At 35.4% G+C, this 25,935-nt stretch overlaps 1 protein-coding gene across 4 annotated transcripts; it reads left to right on the top strand.

The window, feature by feature from the left end:
- Positions 1-1,002: 1,002 nt before the first annotated feature.
- MYL1 (myosin light chain 1) lies at positions 1,003-25,935 on the top strand. Of its 4 annotated transcripts, none has more exons than XM_055345565.1 (8): positions 13,756-13,907; positions 14,678-14,702; positions 14,954-14,981; positions 18,941-19,084; positions 21,616-21,789; positions 22,554-22,631; positions 24,997-25,039; positions 25,618-25,935. In XM_055345565.1, the coding sequence occupies exons 1-7, from the start codon at positions 13,771-13,773 to the stop codon at positions 25,023-25,025; spliced, it is 615 nt and encodes a 204-aa protein (XP_055201540.1). In that variant the 5' UTR covers positions 13,756-13,770; the 3' UTR covers positions 25,026-25,039; positions 25,618-25,935. The 4 variants fall into 4 exon arrangements, with proteins under 4 accessions (XP_055201543.1, XP_055201540.1, XP_055201542.1 ...); XM_055345567.1 differs by having other exon boundaries at positions 25,606-25,935; XM_055345568.1 differs by lacking the exons at positions 13,756-13,907; positions 14,678-14,702 and adding an exon at positions 1,003-1,271.

Below are 25,935 nucleotides of genomic sequence, written 5' to 3'. Positions count from 1 at the left end.
AAGAACAGAAGTGAAGATGGTACATTGGTTAATCATGCTTCTTAATATGAGAATCTAGCTCTGCAAACTGAGAAACCCAAAGACAGAAAAGGAAAAATTTTCAAGTTACCCACTAAAATTCACATCGTATTGATAATTAAAGTCCTTTTCTCTCTTTATTTCTCTGGCCACTTAGATAAAAAATATATCTTCCCTCCCTAGTATGGAAAAAAAAGCATTCGAGAGATAGGTAATTAAGCTTTATGCCATTTAGGAAGTAAAATGGATAAGTATCTACTTGATTGACAGTTATTTTACTGTTAGGAAAGCTGTTTTGCAAGAAGGTAAATCTTGCTGTTCATTCCATCCCATTTAATATTTTTCATTACAGAAAGAAAACCAAGTTATAGGAAGTAGTTTTGAATTATTTTTCTTTAGCATAATAGTTCATTATAATTAAAAAGTGAAAGAGGAGAGAAGCAGAGTTTGTGTTCCCTAGAAGGGAAAGCACTTTAATATTAGATGAGCTTTCCTTATACGTCTGCTTTTTATTTTTAAACACCATGACCTCTTTGCTGACCAACAACTTCTTGCAAATTATGGCAAGGGGGGGGAGGAGCATGACCAAAGGAGATGAGTGAAAGTTGGTGACACTCCCTGCCAAAATTCCAAGTTGAAATCAAATCCTTCAGTAAAGTTTCTTAGGCATGAAAAAAAAAAAAAAGATTTACAACTTCAGCAGAACTGTAATTCTATCAAGAAAAAGTATCAGTCAATCTACTTTACTGTCACCAAAGGATCTGAAGCTGGCTTTGTCATACTTCTTTCTCCTTTATGTATGGAGGTGGGGAAAAAAAGGCAAGAGGAGTTTTAAAAAAAATTGATGAAGCCCTGACCCTTTAGATTCCATTTATAGTCTGAGCCTGAATGCCATCCCCCTTGACTAGCGAACTGTCCAATCCAGCCGCATGTGTCAAGATTCTATTAGGCACTAAGTGAAATATATATGCATGCCCTTATACCATGTAACACTCTGGGTCCACCCTCAAAACACTGGGCTGTGGGTCAACTGAAGCACCACTCCTCTTCCAAGAATCATTTTGACAGGTTCTTTTGGAGGTGCTCCTTTACTTTTTTTTTAACCCATCGTTTTAAGCAAAATGGCACCAAAGAAGGATGTGAAGAAACCTGCTGCTGCCGCTGCCCCAGCCCCTGCCCCAGCACCTGCACCTGCACCTGCCCCTGCCCCAGCCAAACCCAAAGAAGAAAAAATTGACCTCTCTGCCATTAAGGTAACTAAGGGGGTGAACTGTTTGGTCACTGAAACATCTTTCAACAGTAGGAAACTCTAGGAACTTGCAAAGTGGTATCTTTTTTTTCACTGAGAGAGAGAGTGTTCCTGCATGGACTGGTAGATTTGGGGGAGAAAAGAATCTTGATCAGAAAATAAATAAACTCTAATGTATGGTTTCAGTAAAATTACTAGGAATATGATATTATTGCAGAACCTCCATTTGTTCCATTTTTTGATCTCTGGTTTTCTTTTTTCCCTAATGGGTCAGAGTGCAATTTGGGGGCAAAGTATATAAGTGCGAAGGTGTTTTGCCAATACTTAAGCCAATGTCTTATTTTGTTTTGGTTTTGCTTCATTTTGTTTTGTTTTAAATAAAATCTCTGCAGAAACTGGATCCCTTATTTTGATGCTACACCGAGAAGAAATTTTTTGCCCCTACTTTTTTCCAAAAGTTTAAAAACAGCTGATGACCCAGTTGTCCTGGCTGTATTTATTTGACAGCTGCCTTATTTCATCTGAAAAAGAGAAGATTTTTGCAATTCTAGTTAATTCCTTCAGCTTTGCTTAATAAAATTTGATACAACACTAAATTAGATCTCAGTACAGACAATTATGCACTCAAGTGTTTCAGTGACTATAACTGTCATCTTGTTTATTTATATACAGTATTTAATTCAGAACTGTGAACTGCTTCTAAATGAAACTAACACTCCAAATACTATAAAACTTGGTTATACAGCTTTTAGCTTATGTCTTTGAGCTCTTGTATACTGATCTTTAACTAAAGAGAATGTGATTGATTTTTGTGTCAACATTTTGCTGTGATCAAAGTTCTCAACTGCCAAAAGATGATCTGCTTTTGGGAAAATGGCGCAGCAGATGTGCCTGCTCCCCTCTCAGTGATGTAATCCATCAAACATGCACCTTCTCCTCCTTAACTGGGACTCGTTCTGAATGACAGTTTGAAAATCTTTATCTAATGAACTCTGCTTTATATGGAAAACTAATGAGCAAAAGGGCCTGTTAGGTGATCGTGTCTCTTAAGCCAAAAGTTCTGTACATAATAAATGTAAATTTTGCTAAATTAATAGTTTACTTGCAATGATAAAACTGACCTATAAACAAACATTTCATTGAGTATTTTAGTATAATCATGGATTTTTAAAAAAATACTCCTGACATAAATATTGAATCGGATCACCTTTAGATATATGTGATGACATTAAATATATTCATAATTTTATAACATTCTGGTTAAATATAAAATTTATGTTCCAAAGCAGGAGTGGATTATCAAATATTTTATATTGAATTTGTAGGTACCTAAAGTCATATTTGAAAAAGTTGGTCAGAGAATCTAATATTGGTTAGGAACTATTCTTAATGAATATCTACTTAGGAGGAGAAATGCATGTCAGATCTTCTAATAAATGGTTTTCTACCTAAAGGACTGCATATAATTCATTAAGAGGAAGCCAAATTTTTCATCTCCAGCAATTCTAGTCAATGTATCTTTATAGATGCACACTGACTACATTATACAATGAACATGATTACGGCCACGACAATAATTCCAATCATCTGGGATCCCTGGGTGGCGCAGCGGTTTGGCGCCTGCCTTTGGCCCAGGGCGCGATCCTGGAGACCCGGGATCGAATCCCACGTCGGGCTCCCGGTGCGTGGAGCCTGCTTCTCCCTCTGCCTATGTTTCTGCATCTCTCTCTCTCTCTCTCTGTGTGACTATCATAAATAAATAAAAAAAAATTTAAAAAAAAGAACTGTTTAAATAATTCCAATCAGCTGTATCATTTGACTTTTCACTGTATCCTAAGATTAGAGATATGAATCAGTGTCAAAGCTATTTCTCTATATTTATTGTGACTTATAAGACAATATTACCTCTATGCATCTAGGATTACAAGCATCTGGGAGGGGGGTAAATATGCCTTCTTAAGAAGAAAAAGAAAATACCCCACTAAGGAATATAGGCATTAATTTTTCTCCCCTGAAGAAATATGAACTAAATATATAAATAAATATTCAGTTTGGCAGTAAGAAGTCTCTGAGAAAAGGCAAAATATCACTTTTTTAAACCCAGAGATTAAACTGATTAGTTGCTCACAGTCAGCAGAAAAGTCATACTCTTTTAAATCTTGAAAAATTAGTTTAGCCTTTTGTCTTTATGTTGAATTAATGCTAGCATGGCTAGCTAGCACAACTACACAAAGAAGAAAATACTCTTAGAGCATCTCTAGTGGTGAGGTATGCTATGTCTTCACCAGTTCATTACAGAACAAGGGATGGGATGGAACCTGATAAGGTATGCAAACCAAAAAGGAGCCATCAAAAGACTCTAGAAGTAGGAGGAATTTAACCTTTATTTTTCATTCAGAGAGCCTACTCCTAATAAGGAGAAAATGAAAGGAACCGAATCAAAACGAACATATTTTTTAAAGGAATTTTAAATGCCTTCAATGATTTGCATTCATCAATATGAAATCAGTGCACATTTATAGGTAGTATAGCCAGGGAATGTGGTACAACTTGAGAACTATATAAAATTTAATTTCATCCCAGTAGGTAACAAGGCTAATTAAAATGTACATTAAAACATTTCATATTATGATGCTTTTAATCACTTAATGATGTTTCTAGATATATTACCTCATATAAGTTATAAACTTTTTTCAAGCAGAGAAAATGAACTCTAAGGAAATTAATAGAGCTGTTCTATGTGTTCATTAACTTTCTGAAAACTCGATAAAGAACAAAACTTAATTGGATTTTAAACTTTCTTTCATAAATCATATAAGATTAGAAATTTGGCTGTCCTTTAAACTTTGAGTAATGTTAAAGTGTAAGTGTAACTATCTCTGTGTAGGACTACAGGCATAGCAATAGTAATATTTAATTCCTCACTACTATTCCCAGCTAATATCTATGTTCCACTTTATAATATACCATGCTTAATAGCCATATATTTAATTCCCCATAAACTCTGAACAATCTTTAATATTGTTAAAGATTGTTCAATCTTTATCAATTTATGATAGTGTGCTTTCCAACCTGATTTCCTAGTTTGTTGATTATTTAGAACATTTGTTCAGTTGTTCTGCATTAAACCTTTGATATTCATCGAGGGAATGCTTACCTGACATCCTATGCTAACGGATTTTCTGTGAGTATCCTTTTCAAAAACCCGAAGACTGCTGACATTTGAACATTAAAGTTACTGTCCTGGGTGGTCCTAAGCACTGTTTGCTTTCAGAGAGCTGACACTTCCAACAACGATGTCCAGACTAAAAACACCGCCTGAAACAATCTCAAGTGTAGGAATTAAAACCCACCATGAGTATAGCTGCAGGTGCAAACACAAGAATTAACACCTGCTGCCCAACACTTCAGCCAAGGGTTGAAATAATGAAAGAAAATAAGTAGTGAGATGACTATGTGCCTAGATTTTAAAAGATCTTCAATGTGTAAGTAAATTTTTTTGCATGATGCATGCCTTAGCTGATATGTCAGGATTGCTATGTGGCAATGAGACTTTGAATAATGTCTTTCCTTGTGCTGCTGAAGTTTGGATTCTCACCGTATTCACTGTAATTCAATCAGGTCACCTCTGACTAGATACTACAAGCGATATTACAAAAAGTGGTAAAGGTATAGAATGCATTGACAGAACTCATCCAATAACAAATCTCAACAATTTACCATACACTTGGGGAGATTTAAAATGCCAATTTAATGAGTAATTTGGAAATACAGCATTCCCAATAAATTCATCTATTTACTGATGGGTATTCAGTGGTGGCAAATATTATGTATACACTTATACATAAATTGCAACACCTGACTTGATCTGGTCCAGATATAGGATTGTCTGTGTTAATCTACAAATTCTTTTTTCACAGCTCTAACAAGGCTAATACAAACCTAGTCTCCCTTTGAAGAATTCTTGGGAAAATCAAATGAGGTCAGGGCCCATGAAAGGCTTTGAAAATTATAAAGTTCTTTGTAATATAATAATAAATATTCATTGAGAATTGATTCTGTGCCCTATTATCTTATTTAATCCTCAAAACATTATATTGAGGTTGTTTTTAGCCTGATTTTGCAAGAAAAGAAACTGAGCCTAATGAGATTCAGTGCTATGTCCATGATCAAATAACTGGTAGGTGATGGAGCTAGGATTTAACCTCCCAGGCCAAATCCAGAGCCAACTGTGGTAATCATATCCTAGACTGCCTCCTGTTTATAAAGAGTAAGTTGCTGTTAAGAATGTGTGAAGAAGAGATACTTGGGTGGCTCAGTTGGTTGAGTGGTTGACTCTCGATTTCAACTCGGGTTATGATTTCAGGGTTGTGAGATTAAGCCCCATGTCAGGCTCCACACTAGGCATGAAGCCTGCTTGCGATTCTCTCTCTCTCCTTCTCAAAAAAAAAAAAAAGTACATAAAGACTTTTTAAATTCTTAACAGTGTGAGATAGAGTGGATCTCATATTGCCCTGCACAATCCTGTGTAGCCAGAGGAGGGAGTGACAGGCCCACATTAGAGCAAACTCACCTAGACTTTCGACCTTGGCAGTACACTACTCTTCTGTTCTCCACAGCTCTCCTCTATCTTAGCACCTGTTGCTGATAGGTTGAGTGCTCTCTTGTACAGTTGGAAGATGGGAAGATTAGGAACCTAGAAAGACTCCTAGTCACTTATATAAGAGTTACAACTCTCACAAAGAGTTGTAAATGGAACATGGATTTTTTTTTTAAAGTTGTTATGAGAATAAATTAGTAGTTGCCAATGATGGAGCTGGGGGTGGGGTAAATGAGTGAACATGGTCAGAGGGTACAAACTTCCAGTTATAAGATGAATAGGTTCTGGAATCTAATGTACAGCATAGCGACTATAGTTAATGATACCATATTGTATACTTTAAAGTTGCTAAGAGTGTAGATCTTAAAAGTCCTCACCACACAGACACACACACACACACACACACACACTTTTTTTAATTTTAAAAAATGATGTGATGTGATGGATATATCAAATATCTTTATTGTGGTAATCATCTCACAATATCACAGAGTACTAACCACTATACGATCACAGCCTCATAATATCAAAATTATCATATATCAAATCACATTGTACACCCTAAATTTACACTACTTTACGTCAATTATATCTCAATACAGCTGAAGAAAATAAACTGTACCAAAGTATTTTTGAAATGCTCTTCAAAGTAATGAAATGTATTGAATTTTTAAAATAATTTTGGTGGGGCATCTGGGTGGCTCAGTTGGTTGGGCACCTGCCTTTGGCTCAGGTCATAATCCCAGGTTCCTGGGATTGAGCCCTACATCAGTCTCCTGTTCAGCAGGGAGTCTGCTTCTCTCCTTCTGCTCCTGCTCTCTCTCTCTCTCTTTCATGCTCTCTCTCTCAAAAAAATAAATAAAATCTTAAAAATAAAATAAAATAATTTTGGTTTTTTAAATGAAATATGCATATATACCAAAACTGACCTCCAAATTTTGGCATTAGGCTAATATTCTAACAAAGGTATGAGATTTCATTTTTTTAACAAAGAGATAGCATGTTTGAAACTGGAAAGAAATATCAACCATATATTCTTTAAAGTGATGTGTAGAAATATAATACTACATATATCACGATTAAATCTTAACCTTAACTAGCTTGAGGAAAAGAACTAGAAAAAGTCAATTTCTGATTAAAAGGAATGGGTGAAAACATTTATAAGTTGTCGCTAAGTTTTCTTTATGTAATTTTAAGAGTGTCTTTTCTGAAGCACCTGGGTGACTCAGTCAGTTAAGCATCCAACTCTTGATCTCAGTTCAGGGCTTGAGCACTGGACTCTACGGTGGGTGTGTAGCCTACTTAAAAAAAAAATGTGTTGTTTTTTTTTTACCCTGGCCTTTCAATAATATGAATTAATTTTTAATGTAACTATAATATAACAAATGGCAATATCAGTCTGTTTGCAGTGGGAATATAACCTTAGGAGAAAACAAAAAATTATTTGGGACTACCACTAGGTATCGATATCAAGTTTCCACTCTCAAACATCTATGCTGTACAAGAAGAGAACAGGTGGAATAGAGTGGGAAAATACTAAAGGGCATTCTGTAAGTCTCTAAAATTATATTTTGAATTATATATAACTGGATAATGTCTTTGCAAAGTAAAATGCAGTTGGGAAAGGAATAGATATGTTCACCAGTTAATAGTGAATAGTCCTTTTGATTTTAAAGATAATGAAATCTTTGCAAGACAAGGAGACCACAAAGTGACAGTGCCAAATTTAGACTCTTGACATTTTAAGGCTGCGAATGAACCCCCTGGCAAGTTGTCTTTAGCAGTCCTTCCATAATTACCCAGCATTAAGCACCATCTGACTCATGGAAATTATGGAAGGGATTATATTTAGTCTGCTGATCTTACACTTTCTTCTGCTTCTCCTCATACTGAAATACTTTTTGTATGAAAATAAGATCTTCTACAGTTTGTTTCTACATCAACTTCTACAGTTTGTTTCTCACTCCAAATCAGAATTTGGAGGGCAAAAAAAATCGCAATATACAAGTAGCAACGGCTTTAATTATACTAGTTAAAAATGTAAACCATATGGATGATAAATCCTTGCCATTCTGGTCAAAAATTAATGGTAGTGAACTGAAGCCAGAGAAAAAAGATATATCCTAAAGATAAGACCATATCTTGTTCAACTTTATATTCTTCCTACCACTGTGACAAGTAAAGTCTTTGTACCTAGTAAGTGCCCAATGGTACAATGTCTCTTGTTCATAAAACACCTGATTCAAAAAAAAACACCTGATTCACTTGAATGCAGTGTTATGAAATTATATTTTGGCTCCTCTTTATCTAAATTACTTCAAAATAATGTTACTTATTGAGTTTTTAAGTACCATGTCCTTTTCCATTAAAAAAGTGACTTGAGGGGCACCTGGGTGGCTCAGCTGGTTAAGTGTCTGCTTTCAGCTCAGCTCATGATCCCAGGGTCCTGGGAAGGAGCCCCACATTGGGTTCCCTGCTTCACGGGGAGTCAGCTTCTATCTTTCCCTCTCCCCCTTCTACTCCCCCTGCTTGTGCTGTGCTCTATCTCTCTCTCTCTCTCTCTCTCTCTCTCTGTCAAATAAATAAATAAAATCTTCTAAAAAAAAGTCTTTTTTAAAAAAGTGAGTTGAGGTAGATTCTATTAACAAAAGCATGGAAAACTCACAACATTGCAGAACCATAGCAACCCTAGAAATCACACAGTATAATATTCCATATCTGAGGAAGCCTTGACCCAGATAAGACAAGTTATTTAATCAAAACACACACACTTTATTATAACAGAACAAATTCCATGTACTTCAATCCCTGTCTAGTTTTCTTTCCAGCATATGAAAAGACCTGAAATCTCTAAAATAGTAATGCCAATATTCACATATCGCTGTGGTCACAAGAGGAAATTTCATTCCAAATAAGTAGGAAAAAGCAGACACTTTTAATTTTTTAAAACACACACACCAAGAAATGTTCTAATGCCCCATTATGAAAATAAAAAGAGGAAAGAAGAAACAAAACACAACTTGTTTTTTTAATAAACTACATGCAAATAAATGTATAAAACAGAGAAGTTACAACTCTCAAATCTATCAATTATTAACCAAAGGAATGCTAATAAAAATTCTAAAGTACAAACTAAGGTCACATCTTAAAATTTTTGTTAAAATTCAGTTAGGCTTCTCATTAATTCTTATAGTGTGAATTGTGTTATGTTAATAATTCAGCCTTTGCTTTATTTGACTAGTCCACACTTTCTGAGCACAGAATTACTCATTTCCCCTTCTGCTCAGATCAATGCGTCCGATACAGCCATCTCTCTTACATTAGACAGCTTGGGCTGGTATTGTATTCTCGTTGTTCTTTATATAAGTATATCTTTGTTAAGGTAAAAAAAAATGCTATGAAAAATAGGTATATCCTTTAAATGAAACGAATTATTCTGAGGCACAAAATTCTTTATTTTCAAAACAAGTATTTCTACAGGCCTTTTATGGTGAGTCCTGGTCACTCTGTGTGATTAGAGTGAAAATTAATCATCTAAGTTTTCCTTAGGGTTTGCATACATCCTAAGTCTTTAGAGGCCTCTCTGCCTGGCATTAAATTAGAGAACATGCAGCAATGTTTTCTTGCTTGAATCCCAGCCCTGGTGAGATTAACTTCTTTAAATGAGCCTTACCAGGAATTAGCCTCATTACGTCTTGCAGGGAAGATGAAATTGTTTAAAGACTATAGTCTGTGTCCCTTCCTGGGGCATTTTCACTCAGTATTCAATGTCATGGATCTCCCAGATAGTCCTTAATTATAGCTCTTCTTGTTAAACTAAAGCTTAACATACAGCAATTTCAAGACCTGTTTGATTAAATTCGTTCTCATATTTTCCCTATAAATTAATTCCTTCTATATACCAGAAGCTTTATCTTGTCTTTAATCAGTTAACCAGACATCATGATTACTAATAGAAAAATGCTCCTCAAAGTGAGAAAAGATCTGTAAACATTGCAATAAAAAACCTTTTTCAGTACAAGTAACTTGTAAACTGCTACTTACTAAATCCAATACCAGAGAGCACATGAGTCACAAAAATGTAGAATGTAGTTATTATACTAACAGTCTAACAGAGGTATTAGGTTAAGATGGAAAAGCCCTGTAAAAAAGCAAATCAAGGCCCTGGGTAGCTTAGTTGGTTAAGTGTCTGCTTTCAGCTCAGGTCATGATCTCAGGGTCCTGGGATCAAGCCCCATGTCAGGCTCCCTACTTACAGGAGAGCCTGCTTCTCCCTCTACCTCTGTTGCTCCCTCTGCTTATGTGTACCCTTTCTCTCTGTGTGTCATATAAATAAATAAAATCTTTAAAAAAATCAAGCGTTGGCAAATTAGAATTCCTGATCATAAACATTTATATAGGGATGCCCAGGTGGCTCAGTGGTTGAGTGTCTGCCTTTGGCTCAGGTCATGACCCCAGGGTCCTAGGATTGAGTCCCACATTGTCCCACATCATGCTCCCCACAGGGAGCCTGCTTCTCCCTCTACCTATGTCTCCGCCACTCTCTCTGCATCTCTCATGAATAAATAAATAAAATCATTTTTAAAAATAAACATTTATATAAAATCTAAGGAAAGGCTCTGGAAATATAAAGGCACATATATCCATAATTCAAAATGAGCAATGAGCATGCCTAGTATATGCTTTGCAGTTCCAGGTGCTGGATGTGTAGCACTGAGGGAGAACATATGCACCTTTTGTAGAATGTAAGCTCTTTAAAGGAGATGATGAAGTCTCTTCTCTCGGGCAATAAAATATTCTAGAGGAGAAGCTCATGTTTGAAGGAGAAATTTATTCTACATGTGTTCTAATGATGTTAGTTTTTGCAAATCTGTTGAACTAATATAGGCAAGATATTTTCTAGAGCTAGGAGGAATAAAATATAAGAATAAGGCACGGGGGGGGGGGGGGGCAACCCCATGGCACAGCGGTTTAGCGCCGCCTGCAGTCCAGGGCGTGATCCTGGAGACCCTGGATCGAGTCCCGTGTCAGGCTCTCTGCGTGGAGCCTGCTTCTCCCTCTGCCTGTGTCTCTGCCTCTCTCTTTCTCTCTCTGTCTCTCTCTCTCTGTGTCTCTATGAATAAATAAATAAAATCTTAAAAAAAAAAAAAGAAGAAGGCAGGGGCAGCACTCTATATAGCAGGAAGAAATTGGGGTGGGCCTATGTTCAGTGTGGATCATGGACAAAGGTAAATGGCTTTCAGTAATGGCCTGGGCTTTCCAGAAGCTTACTACCAGGAAGGTTAAACATCTGTCAGTTGGAAGAAAGGAGCTAAGTAGAGAGAAAAGTTTCTTTCAAGAGTGGGAGATTTTATCAGGACTTTGAATAGTTAATTTCTAAGAAACAGAGATGAGAGGAGAGCATTCCAGATAGAAGAGACTTAAGTCTAATTTTTAAAACAAACCAAATGATGATATAGCAAACTGAGTCCTAAATCAGCTGACATTTTGTATTTATATCATGCCTTTGTTTAAAGAGCTGATTACTTCATCATTACAACATCAAGGAAGAGATGCAAGAGAAACTTTTCATCATTTTTAGTGTACCAGAGATAAAATAACATTTCCCATTTATTCTATGAGTACAGCATTCAGGTCTTTTCACTTTTAAACTATAGTTTATTCTCTAGACTGGACTACACTGTAGCCTTTTTTATTGTTGTCAATAACTCGCTTACATGTTTACTTTGATTTTTAATAGGTACAAAAAAATCTAAATTCTGATCTTCTATGTGCTAAAGATACATAGAGGAAGTAGAGTGAAATAGTTTGACAACTGCCTGCCACTTCTATTTTAATAATAGAAAACCTTTACATCATATCCAATAGCTTACCTATAGCATAAATACAATTTTTAAAATGACTTTCCAGTTTACTCCACAGATTTTACACAAATTGACCATATTTTATATAAATTCAAGGACACATTTTTATAATCAAAAAAAAGAAAATGAGCATTACATAGGGCATAATGTAGGGCAATTTTGATGGATTTATTTTGTATTATTTGTAGTTATTAATTCTACTAAAGATACATACTAGCTCTCAATATTACTCATAGAGCAATTCAAATTTAATGACACGATACATAAATATAATTACAAGACTAAAAAGAACATAGAGAAACATGTTCTGCTCTCATGGCTTTAATTTGGGCATCAAAAATCATGAGACTCCATGGTTGATGGAGGGAGGTGGGCAGGGGATGGGCTAAATGTGTGAAGGGCATTAAGGAGGGCTCTCGTGATGAGTATTATATGTAAGTGATGAATCACTAGATTCTATACCTGAAACCAATTTTAGCATATATGTTAACTAACTTGCATTTAAATAAAAATCATGAGACTCTAAATTACACAGTTATCAAAGGTTACAAATTTCCACTTTTGTCCTTCCCTTCCATTCCTCCTAATAATTTAAAGCACTTAAATTTTTCTACTAACTTCCATTTCTCATAAACTCTCAAAATATCTATTTATGAAAATACATTTTCCTGGGTAGTAATATTTTTTAAATTATGTTTTTAATCATCATTTTGGCCCTATGAGATTTTTTTTCATTACTTGCAAACTTTGGACAAAAAGTGATATGGAAAAAAGAAAGTGATGTGCATTTAAATATTGATTTTTTTCCTAAATGGCTTGAGGGAAAGCTGCGAAGTATTCATCTGTCTAGCAGGGGAGACTTCATGCTTTTGGTGATCATTCCTTTAAAAACAATTGCTGACACAGTACTTAAATCAAAATTGATCTCCAACATCCTTTATACCTATAAACTGCTATAAGTATGTAGAAAACTGATAAACATATTGTCAAGGGCAGCCTGAGTGGCTCAGCGGTTTAGCGCCTGCCTTCAGTCCAGGGTGTGATCCTGGAGACCCGGGATCGAGTCCCACGTCAGGCTCCCTGCATGGAGCCTGCTTCTCTCTCTGCCTATGTCTGTGTCTCTCTCTCTCTCTGTGTCTCTCATAAATAAATAAATAAATAAATAAATAAATAAATAAATAAATAAATAAATAAATAAATAAAATCTTTAAAAAAAAAACAACATGTTGTCTGAACATTCGTGGGCATTCTAGGACTACTCTTTCCTAGTACCACTTTTCACAGTACCATTCTAGGAAGGGAGTTACCTCCTATTTTCAGGTAAGCTCCCATGAAAATCCATTACCAGTCAATCCCTTAGACATCTTTAAAATCCTAAAGTATAAATTAGCATTCTATAGTCCCTGCTTTGGGTCTTTCTGGAGACTGAGGATGGAAGAAAATATCCACCCCTAATGTAAGAAAACAAATGAGCTCAAAATCATCCCTGGCTTAGATAAACTCTGTATGTCTCAGAATACAATTTGCAGAAGAGTGGTCTTTAGTTAGAGATTTCAAGAACTGACAGCATTGTCACTTGGGTGAACCCTAAGAAACATGGAGAATACTCATGGCCTTTTCAAGTCTTCTGAACCTGACCACAAGGGACAGAGCTCCAGAGGATGTTCCTTCTATAGCAAGTGCCATTTGAAACCTCAAACCAGTCCATCCAAAAACTTCCATTAAATACCAAAACTTGCTGACTCGAAGTTTGCAAAGTCCATAATTCATCAAGAGAAGGGGTCAGCCTGAATGTTAGAGAAATTCTAAGCTCCTCTGCCCCTGAGCAAGTAAGAAGCTTCTTAAAGGAAGAGACTCCAAGAGAACACCTCAGGGATAAAGACCATAAAAGTACTGACAGGCTTCGTCTCATTATGGCTGTCTACTCATAGGTTCTGGCTTCCTAAAAATAGCCCTCAGGGTACAGAGCCCTCCTTCCCTTTGCCCTAAGAAAGCTAAAGAACTCTCTAAGGGGAGTGGCCACTTCTCTCTGAAACCTGATGCTAGCTGTGAGGTCACAGCTTCCCCCCACAATAAAAGGCAGCCTCAGCAAAGGAGGCCCCACTCAGGGACTGGAGCGGCCCTCAACTCACTCTTCAGCTTTGCCACTGTTCCGCAGCCCAGAGCCTCTGCCATGGTGGGTCCTAGGAGAAAACGGTTTGTCCTTTATAGGAGGATATAATCGTGCATATGACCTTATTGAGTAGAAAGGCAGACAAGGAACAGAATTGAGGGGAGAACATATTCAGTAGAAGTCTACAGAATCTACCTTTGCTTTTTGTTGAGGTGGGGTGAGGATAGAAGAGATTAATTTGAGCTATTATGCTAATTGAAAAAAATTACATCTTTTTCCCCAAAGCAGTACTTTATATGCTTCACTAACTTTTGCTATATCACATAAGATTTATTATATCTAACCGTGGGGTGGGGGTGGAAACTACTAGTATATCAAAATATTATACCTTTAAAAAGAGTCTGATGAAGATGGCTAAAATTAAATAAACTACTTCTGACATGACACATCGAGCAAAAACCTACTGGTTAAGTAGAAAAAAGACTTAAGGAGATCTTTTTAATTCAGTGTATCTGTATTTCTGAATGCAGTGTATCTGTATTAGACATATCTTAAATATATCACAGACTGCTATATAATTCCAGGAAGTCATTTAACTTAGCATTTGTTAAATCATTGGTTCATTGACTGAGAAACAGAGAGATGTTCCCTAACTATCTTTTGCAATAGCTTATTTTTCCTAGATTCGAAAGTATCCTAAGGCAACCTTCTTACTCTATGACACCTACATGTCCTCCTAAAAATCTCAGAACAGAGAGCACTCATCCTTCTGTCAATGCATTTGAAAGAGTACTAGTTGTTTCTTTCTTTCTCCCTCTCTCTTGCCACTGCAGTCCTTCAGCGCTGAGCAGATTGCTGGTAAGTGAAGTGAGCTTCTCTGCTCCACATGGAGGCAGAGTACTGCCTCGTTTCTGAAATCTCTCTTACCTCTAAGGCATGTTACTGCGTGGCTCAAACTGTTAGTGTCCAAGCTATGCCTGAACTCTGAAAAGTCGGCTTACTCTTGGAGCTTTACTTTGATGATGATTCAGGGAATGAGCTTGGATACACTTAAAAAATCAGGGCATCTTTGCTTAAAATATTCTTTGTGGTTAATTTCTCTCTAACAGATCGAGTTCTCTAAGGAACAGCAGGATGGTAAGTTCGAAAGATACAGTTGTTAATATGTGCACACTCATAAAGATGGCATGTGAGAAAATTGACTCCTTTGGGATGAGATTAGCTCTTCCTAATTATCCTCATTGGTGTTTCCACTCTAAATATAAATGCTCTCAATCATTCTAAATATAAGTTTTCTCAACTTGAACCCCTTGCCTATAATCAGTTGTCAAAGGTTTAAGCTAACAAAAGACAGATACCATAAAATAGGTCCTTGTATTCACTGATTTCTAAATAATACCATTTTGATACAGTAGCCAATACCATATATATTACCCCAAGAAAGGTTGTAGACTTTGAATGGCTAATCTGTTCATCAAATCCCTAAAGAAAGACTTGGCAGGTCTGAATTGTTCAATTTAGAAAATGGCATTGATTGTGAAACTGCCCAGTTACCAAACCTACATAATTTCAATGGGTATCAGAGTGACTTGAGAGAAGTAGGTGAAGTGGATATAGAATACAAGTGAATTCAGAAACAAAGAAAGAGGAGTAGTCTATCATAAAACTGCAAGGAGCATTAAACATCTCCTGGTTCATCTTTAGAGGTAGAAGACAGGCTCTCAAATTGGTGATAGGACTTGCTCGAGGACCCAAAGTATTAGTAACAGGATCAAAATCTGGCGTTAGCTTAAACTAATGAGAAACTTTCATAAAAGCAGTTACTAACTAGAAGACTTTAAACTCTTAAGATTCAAGAAAATTTGAGTAAGTTTCCTAACACTTCCACTTTTTTCTCCTCTGGGTCTTTGGATCCAAGAGATCCCATACTCCACAGGATGTGTTACTTCTCTCAAAGTGTAGGGGAGAATGTTTTATGGAGTGAAAGTGTCCCAAGTTTAAAGAAACTGAAACAGAAATACATCAATAGAAGGGAGGGGAAGAAAAAATTTAGTTAAATGATAACATATAAATTAGGATATGGTCAAAAATTAGCATGTATATATGTTATGATATGTAATATATAAGTGATTATAATTATAGGTGTTTAATAAGAACTTATGCAAATATTTGCTTTTCTACCTAAAAAATTCCACATTTTCAGTCTATTTCAATGTCCAGGATATTTCATATTTGGACATCAATTAAGAAAAAAGGGATATTTGCTTTAGTAAAGAGTCACATGTATCTACAGCATGGCTGATGGCCTCATGTTGAGAGATTAGAAGATTTGATGGCTCAGAACTCAAGAGCATTTGAAATTATACTACAAAGGACCATTTTTTTCTTTAAATTGAAAACAGTGGTAATTCTACTAGAAATTATTTGATTTTTAATGAATTTTTAACTACTGATACTGCCATATTATCAGCTACTGCAAACTAGTCCTCTCTAATATCTAATTTACAGTGTCATTTTGACTGCCAAACTATGGTGGGACAGAGCAACAGAAGACTTAAAAAAACCCTTGACCATTAACCTATAACTACATAAATGAAATAGGTCTTAGATATAGAGGTTCAGGAAACATTGGTGTGGTGGACTGGTTTTCTGTTATGCCAGGAAAACAAATGTAAGCATTTAAAATTTAAATGGAAACACAATGCTTTCAGGAATGAATGAAAACTTTGTTTCCTTCCTTGTTCCATGATTAAAGAGTTTTGGTCATGGCAGCTCTATTTGAATGTATCACAGGTTGCAAGGAAATTTTTTAAAAGGAAAATTATCACATTCTAAAGTCCTGTGCTGTCCAGTAGAGTTGTCACTTGGCCACATGTGGTTATTTAAACTAAAATTTCAATTAATTAAAAATAAATACATTTAAGAATCTATTTTCTCAGTTGCACTAGTCACATTTTAGTGCTCAAGAGCCACAGTGTTTTTGGGGGGAAGCCCAGATATAGAACATTTTGATTGTCATAAAAAGGTCTAGAACAGTATTGGTCTAGCCCAGTGGCTGTCAATTTTTTCTTAAAGGGCCAAACTGTCAATATGTTAGGCTTTATTGGGAGTCTTTGTGAAAACAACTCACCTCCATCACTGAGGTTTAAAAATAGCCATAAACAATACATAAATGAATGGGCTGTATTCCAATCAAACTTTATTTACAAAACAGGTGGCCAGTCTCTAGGTAGTAGTTTATAATAATAATATTCCATTATTCTAGACTCTTCAAGAGAATAAATCTTAAAAATCTGAGGTAGGAAGAGCAATATCTTTCTTGTTTAAATCAACAAAGGGTTAATGTCAGAGAGATTCTATTACAGCCCATAAAATCCTATTTCTATATCAGCATCTGACCAGAGTAATAGTGAGCCCTCTGAGCAATCTGCATGAAAGCCTGGAGCCAGTAACAAGAATAGTTCAGTTTCACATGTCCCTTAGAAAGATGAAAAATAATATTTGACTAATGACCCCACCGTGCCTACAGCATGCTTTTTAGTTTAGAGGAATGATTTGTTATAGTTAAATTGCATAGAATCTAAAGGGGAAATTTTAGCAAACAATGGCGACATGATCTAAACTGGTTGTAAACATAATGTCTGGTGCAACCTTAGATCAAGGGATGGAGGGATGATAAAGCAGGGTATTTTGCTGAGTAATCTATCTAGGTGGCATCTTTTGATCTGAAGCTACTAATGGCCTAAATACACTGCTTTCAGCTCACCAGTTCATTCACAAATGGTTTTTTGAGGGTTGCTGGGATTAATTCCAACAAGTTGCCGTCAGTACTTTTGGTTCTCCAGAAAATTTATTTTAGTTAAGTTTAGAAGTTTCAATTAAATTGTTGTTTCCTGTCCCTTAATCCATAGTAGTACCCTTTTCTGTCTTTTTTGTATATACTTCTTAATTCTTTGTTAACATAATTTCTGAAAGGCCAAAATAGTCCCATCAACAGAGAATGACAAAGTTTAGGGAAAGTTAGCAATAGAGTGATTGTGATAAAAAGAGACAACACTTGAAAAATATGTACTTATATGTACAGACATGTAAGTACAAATAAAGCTAAAAATTCTGAATAAAATTGGTGTCTATCAATATGAACATTCTGGTTGTGATAGTATACTATAACTTTGCAAAATGTTACTACTGGGGGAAACTAGAGTATTTAATTAAGAGATCTCTCTGTATTTTTCCTTAAAATTGCATGTGAATTTAAGTATACATTAAAAAATGTATTGAATTACATGTAAATGTGATGTAAAATGTAATGAACTAATGTATACATTAAAAAATGAATTTAAGTATATATTTAAAAATGTATACTTAAATTCTAAAGCTAATATAGCAACATGTTGTCAAATGTATTAACTGAGAAAGAGTAAGGTTTAAGGAGATTATCATAGTGATAGAGACAAACAAATATTCTCCTTCCAGACTGATTATAGTAGGAGCCTATTAAAGTCATATACTGAAGTGGTTAAATGACACCATAGAATTTTAGAGATTTGTCTCACTTTTCTAATTTTTTTTCCTGAAAAATGAAGTTGCTCCTGAAAATAACCAGTCAAGGGAGAGTCTAGGAAATTTGTACTCCAAGAGGAGGTTTTTCTAAATAATTTGAGAAATCTGGGTTAACCTTATATAACACAATCCTGATTGAAAAATTGTTTTCTTGAAATTTTATTAACTTCTTAATTATGAGGAGTTCTTAAGCTTTCTCAAGACCTCAGAATTTTTTAACCTAGTCTGCTTGCCAGGCAGACAAAGGAAATATGAATAAATATGACAAGAAGCTTCACTTTCCGTATCTGATTAATAATAATAATATATGATTTGAAGTTGGAAATGCTGTCTTGGAGTAGATCCAAAAAGAAATGTCGCAAAGGGTTGTCAATGGCTGTTTGAGCTAGGAAAAAGGAGAGTCCAAAGATAACTTAGTGGTTACAAAAGTTGAAAAACAGAGGAGAGTGTGAACTGGATCCTTGATGAAGTTAGGAGTAATTTATAGATCTGAAGAAGTAAAAAAGCACTCTAATATTTCTTGCTTCTTGCAGAATTCAAGGAGGCATTTCTCCTGTTTGACAGAACAGGTGACAGTAAGATCACCTTAAGCCAGGTTGGCGATGTCCTTCGGGCTCTGGGCACAAATCCCACCAATGCGGAGGTCAAGAAGGTGCTGGGAAACCCCAGCAATGAAGGTAACCAAGTTTTTCAAGAAGCTGGGAAGTCAGCTCTCACACACACATGAAAGAAAGAAAAGAGAGAGAGAGAGAGAGAATGTAAGAAAAAGAGAAGTTATTAAGAAATAAGGTCCATAGAATAGAATTTAATTTGCCCTTGATGGTAAGTGTGCTTCTTAGCTGTCTAGAACCAGTTGTTTCCTCATAAAATAAGTTAACCTTCCTTCGAGAATTTGCAAGCATGATAAAATTGCATGCTAATGAAATAAGATCTAAAGCTAACATCATTATCATCATCATCCTACCTAATGCTCAGAATTTAATGAAATAATATCCGAATTTGTACACTTTCTTCAAACCTTGAAAGGCAAAAACTCATTTTGCAAGAACGTTAAATATGGCTAAAACACAATACGCTTTGTAAACAACTCAGTAGATTACAATGGCACACGGACGGACGCTGCGGAATTAAAATCTCAGTGCTTTCAGGAGGTTGAAAATACCTGCTGACTTTGCTCAGTGCTCTGTCCTTTGACATCCTGCTTCTGTGACCATCTTAAAAGCAACTCAGCTATCCTAATTAAGAATCGACAGAATGGCATCATAATAAGAGTATTTCCTATTTCCAAAGGCTTATAAGAAGACTTAAAAATCTAAGCCAAAATCTACACTCAGTCCCCCCAAGTAAATCCTGGGACAAAAGACAGCGAGATATGTAAGTGGCAACATTGTAGAAGTTTGCTCAATACACTAATCCAGTTAGTCTGGAACAAGAAAAAAACCTTTTGATCCCAATGGTTCATGGCAAAGTATAATAGTCTCTTGGATAATACCACCCTGAACAAAAAAAGATGAGACAAAACTGAAAAAAAATTTTTAAATTTTCTAATGTATATGCAAAGCTTTTTATTTCTTTTTCAAAAATATTTTATGTATTTATTCATGAGAGACAGACAGAGAGAGAGAGAGAGAGAGAGAGAGACACGCAGAGGGAGAAGCAGGCTCCATGCAGGGCGCCTGATGTGGGACTGGATCCCGGGACTCCAAGATCACGCCCTGGGCCAAAGGGAGGCGCTAAACCACTGAGCCACCCAGGGATACCCCTGAAATTTTTTAAATAGATATTTGGCCTATTTAGTTTTGCCATGAGGGAAAAAAAAACAGGGGAAAGCAAAAAGCAAATAATCTAGCAAAAAGCAACTCCTCTCATTTTACACTTGATAACTGAAAAGACTATCTTCCTTTGTTACCAGAGTGGGAGGGGATTTGATCTCAAGCAAACCTACCTCTAAATCGGTCTGTTGGAATTTTTCTTAAACATCAGTTTCTTTAGAGAAAAATGTCCAGGTAAATCACACAAAAGGTAGCTGAGAACATGAGAAAAAGTAAGAGAACAATAAGCTAGATCTTACTTTGTTGATGCCACTTTCTAACTTACTAAACACCCATCTTTTTAAGAATTTTCAGTAAATGTTCATTTTATTCAGCATTCAAACTTGATCTTTTTAATGCTATTTCATTTTTATTCTATGAGGAAAATCTAGTAAAAGGGAATTTTGATTTTAGTGTTACATAACTTAATCCATTCACATCCAACTGGATAGTCTGTTAGATACTTTTATTGCAAGCACAATTTACCTTGTTAGGAGATACTGAAGAAAATCTTACCATCCCCAGACCTCTAAACTGCAAAAAAGTCAGGAGATCACAAGGTATTTGACATACACACTCTCCTCATAGTCAGTTATTTATTTATTTATTTATTTATTTATTTATTTATTTATTTATTTATTTTTATTCATTCTAGAGAGAGAATTCAAGTGAGAGTAATGAGCAAAAGGGGGGGGAGCAAAGGGAGAAGCAGACTTCCTACTGAGCAGGGAGCCCAATGTGGGGCTTGATCCAAGGGCCCCAGAATCATGACCTAAGCCAAAGGCAGTTGCTTAACTGACTGAGCCACCCAGGTGCCCCATAGTCTTCTTTTTAAATTCACTTAAAATTTAAAGACATTGACATTCTACAAAAGCTCAGGACAAAGGAAGCATTTACATATTACAGTTGAGCTAAGTTTTACTGTATTTATATGCTAATAGATGTGTTGTATCAGTTTATTTTTACATTGCTTCTCTGGTATTTATAGAAAATATTAAATTGATAATACTAATAAAAAGTAGCTAACACTTACTCGGCACTCCATTTGTTTCAGGTTATTGTAATAAATTTTGCATGTATTGTCTCATTTACCACTCACACACTATGAGGAATCTCTATTTCACAGATGAAAAAGTTGAGGTACAAAAGGGTTAAGAAAGTTGCCCGTGATTACATAGCTATAAATGATGGATCAGGGATAACAGCTTAAGCACTAGGACTCCAGAGCTCATGCTATTATCTATTACCAATTTCTTTGTCATCAGCAATTCACCAACAGAAATTTTAGCTGTATGAAGATATTTTAGATCATCTGAAATGAACTTTCAACTTTAATTTGTGATTCAGAATGACATTTTATGGTAGCTAATAACTTTCCAAATTGCAATTTCTTCCAGAGATGAATGCCAAGAAAATTGAGTTTGAACAATTTCTGCCCATGATGCAAGCTATTTCCAACAACAAGGACCAGGGCACTTATGAAGACTTTGTTGAGGGTCTGCGTGTCTTTGACAAGGAAGGCAACGGCACAGTCATGGGTGCTGAACTCCGTCATGTTTTAGCCACATTGGGTAAGGAAAATTTATTTCAGCGGACTTAATAGCACAGAATATATAGGAAAGAGCGTGACTTGGGGCAATCAAGTCATAATAAATTAGTTAAAGGGAAAAGCTACAAGGTGAAAAAGAATAGTCAAAAATTAATGACTATTTCCATTGGCTTCAGTGTCAGTGGGGTTTGTTTTGTGGAAAAGGTAAGTTAGTAATGAATAAATAAAGCATTGTAAGGACAAATGGTGTATGTTCTCATTCATTTGGGGAATATGAATAATAGTGAAAGGGAATATAAGGGAAGGGAGAAGAAATGTGTGGGAAATATCAGAAAGGGACACAGAACATAAAGACTCCTAACTCTGGGAAACAAACTAGGGGTGGTGGAAGGGGAGGAGGGAGGGGGGTGGGGGTGAATGGGTGAGAGGCACTGAGGGGACACTTGACGGGATGAGCACTGGGTGTTATTCTGTATGTTGGTAAATTGAACACCAATAAAAATTAATTTATTAAAAAAATAAAGCATTGTAGTTCTTATAGGATAGAGTTTGGATGATCAGGATAATATGTATTTAATTCATTCACTTAAAAACAATTCATTAACAATGTACTAAGTGCCAGAGGAACAGGATGGGCTTGATTCTTGTCCTCCAAGAGCTTTTTTTTTTTTTTTTTTCCTCCAAGAGCTTAATCACAATCTCCAGGAGCCCAAAACTGATCACTATGATGAAATTTAGAAAATATCTTCTGGCTTTCTTTCTGAGCGAAGTGTTTTGTTTCATCAGGTGAAAAAATGAAAGAGGAGGAAGTGGAGGCCCTGATGGCAGGTCAGGAAGACTCCAATGGCTGCATCAACTATGAAGGTACAATCTCTTGTGCTCGGTGGTTATAGCAACTCTCAACTGATTGGGTTGGTTAAAATAACCTCTTTGTCTCTGCCTCTCTTATTGAAATTACATGGTTTTTTTTTATTACAATCAATTACACAGTAACTCTAAGAAGAATCTGACTATACACATAAGATTTTTATTCCAGTGGGTTTTGACACTCCTATGTATTGTTATAAAGATTAAAATCTGTTTTCACATGTATTTTTTTCTTGCTAGATCTTTATAAAATATCTGTAAGATAGACAGGGTTTATATCAGAATAAGCTTAATAGGATATTAAAGTTGGAGAGATCTCAAAATCCTTTACAACAAGCAATTATGAAAATGAGGAAGCTGAGGGCTAAAGAGGTCTAGTTAGTGAGGGTCACATCATTAATGGAAGGGCTGGTGCTAAAATTTAGTTCTTCTCCTTGTCTAGTGTTCTTGCTTAAATCAAAGTCATCTCATGGCGACTATCTATGTCCTGCTACCAATTTACAGCAGCTTCACCTAGAGGGTCTGAAAAACAGCACATCCCACAAAATAAAGGTGCAAAATAAAACTACATGATATAATTTGTAAATTTAAGAGTTTCCAATAAAATAAGAAACTTATCTATCCCCCCTAAAAGACTAACTGGCTACTCTTCTATAAAGCTATGCTTATAGCTTTGATGTAAATGTAGACTTATGAGGTCTAATGATTTGTGAAAAAGTAAGAAAAGCAGAGAGAAGAAGGAAGGAAAGGAGGGAGAGGAAAGAAGTGGAGAGGAGAGGACAAAAGAAAAGAAGTCAGCCAAACACATTTTCACTGATAATCTTGATTAAACTACACTTTTTCCCCCTATAAACAAAGTTTTACATTTGGTTATTGCCATAAAAAGATTACATAAAAGAAGAATCATTCAATAAATATTGTTTGGAGGAGTGAATAGTCATCTAGAAAATAAAGTCAGATCTGGATGTCATACCAGGATAAATTTCAAATGGTTCAAAAATTTAAATGTAAAAGCTGAAAGCATAAAAACTGTGGATAAATTATTGTATAACTTTTGGAGTGAGAAGGTATTTCTAACATTGATAAAAACCCAGAAGGCATTACAAGTCTTGATAAATTCAACCACATAATTTTTTTTAACTCCATATGGCAAAATTCACCAGAAGCAAAGTCAAAAGACAAATAGCAAAAACCATAAAAAAAGTAATCAGTATCAGCAAAAGCTCATCTTCCTAATTAAAAAAAAAACACTATTTCAAATTAATAAAGAGACTACATCCTGATAGAAAAATTAACAAGTACATAAACAATTCACAGAAAAAGAAATAAAAATATCTATAATATAATATGCAAAGGTTCACTAATATTAAAGGAAATGCAGATTAACACTACATGGAGATACCATTTTTCTTTTTTTTTAAGATTTATTTCTTCATAAGAGATACAGAAAGAGAGGCAGAGACATAGGCGGAAGGAGAGGCAGGCTCCATGCAGGGACCCCGATGCAGGACTAGATCCTGGAACCTGGGATGATGACCTGAGCCAAAGGCTAATATTACTAAACCACCCAGGTGTCCCAAGATACTATTTTTCAATAAGATAATTGTCAAAGATTGAAAGTTTGACAACACTTTGGGTTGAGAGAGTGTGTACAAACAGCCAATGTCAATACATTCCTGTTGGGAATGTCAATCATTAAAACCCCAATATGGTGATATAGTACTAATAATTCTAGCAAATCTACATCATGGGATGTAGTTTTTAGGTATGCTTGCACTCAAGCGAAATGAGTGATATGTGGTTATTCATTGCTGTACTGTTGGTAAATATGTGAACAACTTAATGTCCAACAATGTAGGATATATCAAAGAGATTCTGGTATATCTACACAATGAATTTCCCTACAGTGCCCCCCAAATTAAAAGGATTTTCCTCTCTACAGTGGAAAAAGGCAAATGCAAAGGAGTTTGTAGAGTATGCCACCATTAGGGTAAAAATCTTTTAGAAACAGATATTTGTATTTTATTATTCATGGATAATAGTTCCCCCAACTTTGTGGTAAAGACAAACTAGATAGGTGGGAGACAGTGGTGAAGAACATTTCAATTTTTTACAAGCTCTTTCATATTCTAAGGAAAATTTTTACCATGTGAATATACTACTTATTTCAAAAATTAAATTTACAAAGTCAGGGGAAAGGCCATGAATCAGGATGAAGAATAATGGACTGCGCCAAGCTTAAAAAAATAAATGCTACTGTTATTGTTAAAAAATAATAATAATATTGAACTAACTTGCTAAACCTCTCTTTCCTTACACTTGACAGTCTTCTAACTCTAAACTGTCTGTATTCTGTCCACAGCTTTTGTTAAGCATATCATGTCTAACTAAGTGGAGCTCTCAAGGTAAATACCCATTTGCTCTTTATTATATAAGGGTTTCTTGATATTGTGTCTTTAAAAAATTCAACAACTTCATTTTGTGTGCTGTACATATAATTAGTATTATTTCTTAATTAAGATTTATTTATATTAACCAGAAAACATCAACTCCTTTCAACCCATTTCAACTCCTGAAATGGGTTATTTGGAAATAGACTGTTTTTGTATAAGTGTAGAAGCAAAGATTTCTGAGATCTTTGATTCCAGCTAAAAACCCTACCTTTGATTTTACTGTAATTACGCATTGGAAATTCAACAAGCCCAAGACTAGTTAATTAATTTGGCTGGAACATCATACTAATAAAAGTGTGAGCCTAAGTTCTTTGAATAATTAATGTAGTTTTAAACAATTACTGCTCTAGAAAACCCGGTTATCACAGTTCAAATTTAAGCACTTGCAACTAGGTTATCACAAATAAATGACTTACTTTGAAGTGCTGGTTCATTCTGTGCTTTTTTCTTCTTTTGCACTTCACGTTATTTCCTCCCCATCTTTCTTTCTGAAAAAATGCAATGAATATTTAACTCAGTTTCCTTTATAGATCAAGCATTATTTACGAAGACTGGCTGGAAAGTTATTGCAGTAACATCCATGACTCACCGTCCAGACCTGCTTACCATCATTCAGACAGCAAAACAACATGGACCGTTCTAGACTGAAGGACTCCCTGAATTTTTATATACTTCATGTCCCTCTCTGAATTGTATTCATACCACACAAATCAAGTGTCTCCTGCTCTAGACAAAAAGGATAAAATACTGACAACCTCAAATTCAAGCACCACTTTTCATTTTCCACCAGGAGTCAATGGACATCCTTAAAATACTAAATCAATAAATAATTTTGGTCAGTCTGGAAA

Source organism: Nyctereutes procyonoides, unplaced genomic scaffold, assembly GCF_905146905.1.
Source record: "Nyctereutes procyonoides isolate TBG_1078 unplaced genomic scaffold, NYPRO_anot_genome, whole genome shotgun sequence".
Taxonomy (NCBI): domain Eukaryota; kingdom Metazoa; phylum Chordata; class Mammalia; order Carnivora; family Canidae; genus Nyctereutes; species Nyctereutes procyonoides.
The sequence above is the reverse complement of the archived record's forward strand: the minus strand, read 5'-3'. Positions and strand labels throughout refer to the sequence as shown.

Bases quoted from the DNA above. Each gene is read 5' to 3' on its own strand.
- MYL1 (XM_055345565.1), top strand. From the start codon at position 13,771: ATGCTAGCTGTGAGGTCACAGCTTCCCCCCACAATAAAAGGCAGCCTC. The intron at 14,703-14,953 runs GTAAGTGAAGTG...TCTCTCTAACAG, and splicing joins CAGCGCTGAGCAGATTGCTG to ATCGAGTTCTCTAAGGAACA. The intron at 14,982-18,940 runs GTAAGTTCGAAA...TGCTTCTTGCAG, and splicing joins CTCTAAGGAACAGCAGGATG to AATTCAAGGAGGCATTTCTC.